General features: G+C 54.4%; 1 protein-coding gene across 2 annotated transcripts in view; it reads left to right on the plus strand.

Moving 5' to 3' along the window:
* The first annotated feature begins 968 nt into the window (after window positions 1–968).
* The window catches only part of GRAMD1A (GRAM domain containing 1A), a 30,057-nt gene continuing 24,614 nt past the window's right edge, over window positions 969–6,411 (plus strand). The window contains exons 1-2 of one of the 2 annotated variants that reach the window (XM_006171608.3): window positions 969–1,105; window positions 2,243–2,538. In XM_006171608.3, the coding sequence (XP_006171670.2) occupies window positions 974–1,105; window positions 2,243–2,538 (428 nt within the window). In that variant the 5' untranslated portion in view covers window positions 969–973. The remainder of the gene's footprint in view (window positions 1,106–2,242; window positions 2,539–6,411) is intronic. The other variant, XM_006171609.3, reaches the window with a different exon arrangement.

A 6,411-nucleotide genomic window follows, 5' to 3' on the forward strand; every position in this document is an offset into this window, starting at 1 on the left:
ATACAAATGGACAAGCAAGAGAAAAGTGATCAGAGCTGAGCAGTGGGAAAGGCCAGATTTTACAGACCACGTAGGGCCGACGTCCCCAACCTTCCTGGCTCAAGGGACCAATTTTGCAGAAGATCATTTTTCCGCAAATCAGAGAGGGGGTGGTTTCGAGAAGGTTCAAGCTCATTACATTTAGGGTGCACTTTATTTCTGTTATGATTACTTTGTAATATATATATGAAATAATGACACAAGTCACCCTAAGGCACAGTCAGTGGGAGCCCTGAGCTTGTTTTCTTGCAACTAGAATACAACTGCATTCAAAGTCAAGCTGGAATGATGGGGGTGGTGAGTGAACACTGGGGTTTTTGACAAGCTTCAGTAGGGGACTCCAGTGCCCCCGCTGAGCTGGCAGAAGGCAGAGCCCAGGCAGTCTTGTGAGTGATGTGACAGGGAGTGGCTGTACAGGCAGCTGAAGCTTCGCTTGCTTGCCCACCACTCCCCTCCTGCTGGACATCCTGGTTCCTAATGGGTCACGGACCAGCCCGGGGATTGGGGACCCTTGATAAGGAGTAGTACACCACATGAGATGGAGCTGTCAGTGAGGTGGGAGGAGAGCCAGAAACTAGAGTATGACAGAGGCCAAGAGAACCTCCCAGAAAGAAAAGGGTTCTCCCAGGCTCAGGGTTTCTATGAGCAGTGCCAGATGAGAACTGGGGCCACCAGGGGCGATCTCTGAACGTGGAGGAGCCCTTTGGGGGGGTTAATGGGAAAGAAGCTTCGCGGTGGCTGGCTGCGGGCTAGCATGAGAGACGGACCACTCCAGGCCTTGGGCGAGGACAGCCCTTTCCTCTACCAGGCCGGCTGAGGGAAGGATGTGATGGCCTTCCGCAGCTTCCTCCTGGGCAGCAGCACCCCACCCCCACTTCCACACCGTTCCTTCTCCCCGGAACAGCTGGCCAGGGGGTAACACGACTCCAGCCGGATGTGCTATTCCAGCCTGCAAGGTCATGATTCTCTGGCCCAGCCAGGACTCCTGGGGGAAAGGAAGGGCTTGGTCTCCTGCCCTTACCCCTGTAGTCAGAACCCTGTGAGGACAGGAGGAAGAACCCACAAGGTAGGGGTAATCGGGCCCTCGGGTGCCTGGGAAGGTCCAAGCCCAGCCTGTAAGAGACAGGATCTTTCAGGTAGTGCTCCCCCAAACGCTAGGGGAAGCCGTCTCTGGACCCCACAGATCCTCTTCTCCATTCCCGGGGTAGTTAGGTGCCAAGAAGCCCTGGCTAGTCTCCCGCGAGGACAGACAGACTCTGGTCCGGCCTCCCCAAACCTACGCGGCCTCCAACATCACAAGCCGCAGCCGCAGGAACTGGCCTGGCTTCCTCCCAGGCAAAAGAGGCCCAGCGGCCTCCCTCCCTTTGTTTGGATTGGGAGGGGCACTTGCTGAGTGAACAGGGAAGGGAAGTCCTGGATTCTGTCTCTTCTCTGCCCGATCAGCTGTTACCCAGACACGAGGCCTGTGGGGCCCACTCGAGTACAGCTCCTTCCTGCTCCTGTGTGTGGAGGAGACATGGTTTCCGGGTGTATAGAACACTCTGGGCATGGTCTTAATGAATGTGCAAAAAAGAAAAAAAGAAAAAAAAAATCCCTATCCGGGGGCAAGAACAGCTGTCTCCAATGCACTTACTGGGTGGGCCCTGGGCGAGGTGCTCCGGGGCCCATGTTTTCTGACCCCGCCTGGCCACCCTAGGATGTCATAGCAGGATCTCTAGTTTGGAGAAGAGTAAACTGAGGCTCCGAGTGAGTTCTCACAAGAAAGAACAGCGACAAGGACCAGCAGTTAGCGTAATGGCTATGTCGCTGGACTCCCACATAGTTGACTGCAGTTCGAGTCCCGGACCCAGTCGCTTAAACTCATGCCGGGTGCATGTGCGTGCCCAAGATCCCAAGAAGAGAATGGAGGAGAAGGGATTGCGGCGTGGCCATCCCCCCGGGGGGTGGTTTCTCGCTTTCTGTCTCTCTGTCTCTCTCTCTGTCTGGCGAGTGCACGTGCCCTATAGCAAAAACCTCTCCCCCCCCCCCAAAGAAAGAAAGAAAGGACGAAAGAACATCAACAGAGGTGGAAATATCACCCAGATCTGACTCCCACAATGTGTTCTAAACCATGGTCTGTCTCTCTGTGTGAAAAATTGTGAGAAGGTGATACAGGGCTTATGCTAGGGCTCTTCCCTTCACCTCTCTCTTTTCTCCCTGACAGATTACATCACGGCTCAAGGCCCTTCCCATGGCTGACTTCCTGCCCCTGCTGCCTTGGGCACCTCCGCTGACCCAGGGTGGTGCCCAGAGTTCACCTGCCCCCCCAGCCGAGCAGCAGAGGCAGCAGCCACAGGGAGACCAGGCCCAAGGCCTGGCCTCTGAGTCCTGGAGGCTCCTAGAAGTGCCCTGCATTCACATAACACCATCCAGTGATGCAGAGTCGCCCCCCTGCACCCCAACTCCACGGCGCTCACAGAGACTGAAACCCCAAGACCTGGAGAGTCCATCCCAGGACAGGTCAGACCTGGGTGGTTGGATGGGAAAGAGGGCCCCTCTCCCTCTCCCTCTCTACATGCTTGAGAATGGGGTCCTCGTGCTATCACTATTCAAGTGGGAGGCTTCAGGTCAGTGTGAGGCCTTAGCCCTCCTGGGGCCTGACTGGAAATCAAGACATAGATGCACAAGCAAGAACAGGTAGTGGAAGCGGATGTTGGGACAACTGGTTATGAACTTGCTGCCTAGTGCGATCAGAGGCAGATACCCCTTTTGGTCTTTTTTCAAACCGTGCGTCGGGACCTATTTAGCGGGTCATGAAACTGGCGTCATAAATTGCAAACAGCACTTTTTTTCCAGATCAGAATAGGATAGAATTAAAAACAGTATGTACAGGGGTGGTGTGGTTTCCTGCCACTTCTGTGGCATGGCGTGTTTTTCTGAGTGTGTGCGAGAAGCCAATGTTGTAAAAGGTATTTCCTGCTGCAGCTCACAGGCAAAAACAAAAAAAGCTTGATCGAAACTTCTGCAAAAATACACTCCCTCTGGCACAAGGAGACAGAAAGTGAAAGGCCCTGGGCCTCAGGGGGACAGAGGGGAGAACTACAGCGACCTTGATTAGCAGTATCCACTGTGGTCTTTCCCCACAATGGACACTCATACAAGCTGAAGTTTCTGAAGCAGAGCTCTGTATCAGCGCGGAAATATGTCAGAAACAATGATGATAGAAAGGCAAGTTGCAAAGTGATACAGTAGGAGCTAACTGTGTATCTTTTTAAAAGACACTGAATAATAGGCTATAGTGTTGGTGGATGCACCCTGAGGTAGAAAGAGAAAACATTACACAGAAGGACACGCCCAGACTTCAAGACGGTGGGTACCCTGGCAGGACACAGAAAGGAGGGCTGAGGAGCTGGGCCTTCAGCTGCTGGAAATGTTACCTTGTGGCTGACCCATGTAGTTGGGTCTAGGATGGCACAGATTTTTTTCCCCCCATATCATTATCCCCTAAATTATACAGTCTAACAATGATTTACATAGCATTTGCATTGCATTAGGTGTTATAAGTAATCTAGAGATGATTTAAAGTATATGGGAGGGGCCGTTCTGAAGCACAGTAATTAAAGAGTGCACAGGGAACCAGATCCCGTGTGGCCATGGTTCGAATCCCGGCCCTGGTGGCTTGAAAAACATGTGTACGTGTGTACCCCAAATTCTTAAGGGATGGAGAAATGGAGGAAAATAAGATTGTGCTGTGACTACCCCTTTGGGGGGGGTGCTTTCTCTATTTCCCTCTCCAGTGAGCATGCATGCTTGTGGCAATAAGGAAGGAAGGAAGGAAGGAAGGAAGGAAGGAAGGAAGGAAGGATGGAGGGAGGGAAAAGAAGATGGAAAGGAAGATGGAAGGGAAAAAAGAGAGTGAGCAAGAGAGAGACTACAGGAGGATGTATATAGGTTACATGTAAATGTAACGACACTATATGAGGGACTTAAGCATCTGGATTTTGGTATCTGTGGGGGTTCTGGAACCAACCCCTTGTAGATACTGTAGTTTATTTCTTTTTAAATAAAGGGTTGGGGGGCAGCAGGTGGTGTGGTGGTTAAGGCACTGGACTCCCACAAGGCTGACCACAGGTCAGGTCTCAGATCCAGTGGCCTGAAACTCACACCAGGTGCATGTGCATGTATGCCCAAAATCTCAACAGGAGAAAGGAGAAAGAACTGTGGTGTGGTCATCTCCTCGTGTGTGTGTGTGTGTGTGTGTGGGGGGGTGATTTCTCACTTTCCCTCTCACTGTTTCTCTGTCTGTCTGGTGAATGCATGTGCCCTGTGGAGAAGAACTTTAGGGGGGGTGGGTTTGAGGCAAAATGGCAAGAAGTTCTCATTATTGATACTATATTATAGGCAGTGGGGCCATGGACGGCCATTATATATTTTTTCTTTTAGAAATAAATATTCCCTAGGGCCAGCAGGTGGAGTAGAGGTTAAAGCGCTGACTCCTACAAGGTCAGGCCGGTTTTGAGTACCAGATCCAGTGGCTTGAAAATCGTGCTTGGCATATGTGCATGTGTACCCAAAATCCCAAGAGAATAGAGGAGAAGGAATTGCCTTGTGGCCATTCCCTGGGGTAGGAGTGATTTCTTACTTTCTCTCTCACTGATTCTCTGTCTCTCTCCTCTCCAGTGAGTGCATGCACCCTATGGCAAAAAATTTAAAAAGAAAGAAAGAAAGAAATATTCCCTAAATGAAATGTTACATATTTCTTTTTTGGGGGAGAGGTTTTTGCTAGAGGGTGCGTGCGCTCACCAGAAAGACAGAGAAAGACAGAGAGATAGAAAACGAGAAATCGCCACCCGGGGGGATGGCCACACCGCAATCCCTTCTCCTCTGTTCTCCTCTTGGGATCTTGGGCATGCACGCACACGCACCCGGCGAGAGTTTTAAGCCACTGGGTCCAAGACGTGAACCGCGGTCGACTACATAGCCATTATGCTAACTGCTGGTCCCTACATATTTCAAAAGAAGGAACAGGCAGAGAAATACTAAGAGAGCAGTGGGACAGAGGAAGATGGAGGATGAAACTGAGGGTGAGAGGAAGCCATGGGGGAAAGCTGGGGGAAGAGAACTTCAGGCAGAGGGACCAGCAGGTGCAAAGGCTCAGAGGCAGGAGGCAGGAGTTATAAGAACAGCAGGGAGGCTGGGGGGCTGGAGAGAGTGAGCAAAGAGGGACAGAGGGGGAGAAATCAGGACCCAGCTGTCAGGGCCTTGAGTAGGGGGAGAGGGGGGGGACTTTGCCTTTACCTGGCCTGAGGTGTGCCCAGGGCAGGGCTTGTAGCCAGAGGCTCTGACCTGATTCAGGTGCTCCCAGGCCGCCTCTGGCTGCAGGTGGGCAGCAGGGGTTGGGACGCTGGGAGCAGACCAGGGAGCAGGCTGCCGGGTGTCCGGATGGGACATTAGAGAGGCTGGCGCCGGGGAGGGCGGGGGGGGGAGAGGTGGGAGCAGGAGACCAGGGAGCAGGCTGCCGGGTGTCCGGATGGGACATTAGAGAGGCTGCAGCAGGGTAGGGCGAGTGGAGCAGAGACAAGTTAAGATACTGGATGGATCATGCGTGGAACCGACAGGGCTTGGGACAGATTGGCTGTGGGTGTGAGGAAACGAGAGGGGTCAAGGAAGACTGAAGTTTGGGGCCTGCCACCCACCAAAATGGAGAAGTCGGCTGGGAGGCTTAAGGCGGGAGGGAGAGAGTTAAGGGATGGGGGGTGGGAAACGGGACAGGGTCACAGGGACAGCTGCGAGCCAGGCCTCACATTTCCGTGTTCCTGGGCACCGCGTCCAGGTCGCCCACAGGCTCAGGCTCCCCCACCTCTGCGTGCTCCCAGCCCCGGCGACCTGGCGGGTCACTTCCCATCTTGAGCGCGGGCTTCCCGTTGCGTCAAGGGCTGACGATGCCGCCCTGGCGTTATTTCCCGGGAAAGCCCTCGCCACAGTTCGTGGGGTCCCCAGGGCTGCGGTGACTTGCCCAAGCTCATGCATAGCACAGACGAGAGGCAGGGAGGCTGGTTCTGCCTCGGTCTGTCTGGCTGATGGCGACTGGGGCCAGGACGGGGCGCAGGGCATGGAGGAGGGCTATTCGGCACCCCTTCCCGCGGCGTCGGGTCACACCCCCCAACACACACCTCAGTTTCCCCCCGTGCCCACCTCGCCCCTCTTCTCAGGCTCCTCCCCGGGAGGGCTGGGCGCTGCTGGCCAGGGGCCTGGTGGGAGCGCGGGACCCTTTCTGGGCACCGGCAGCTGGCACCGCGGGGCTCGGTCTGCATCCAGGCCCCGTGTGTCTCTGTCCCCTGCCCCTCCCTCCCGTCCCACACCCCTGCCCCTGCCGGCCGGCCCCGCTCAGCC

The sequence above is a fragment of the Tupaia chinensis genome, unplaced genomic scaffold, assembly GCF_000334495.1.
Source record: "Tupaia chinensis unplaced genomic scaffold, TupChi_1.0 Scaffold149922_1, whole genome shotgun sequence".
In the NCBI taxonomy this organism is placed as follows: Eukaryota; Metazoa; Chordata; class Mammalia; order Scandentia; family Tupaiidae; genus Tupaia; species Tupaia belangeri.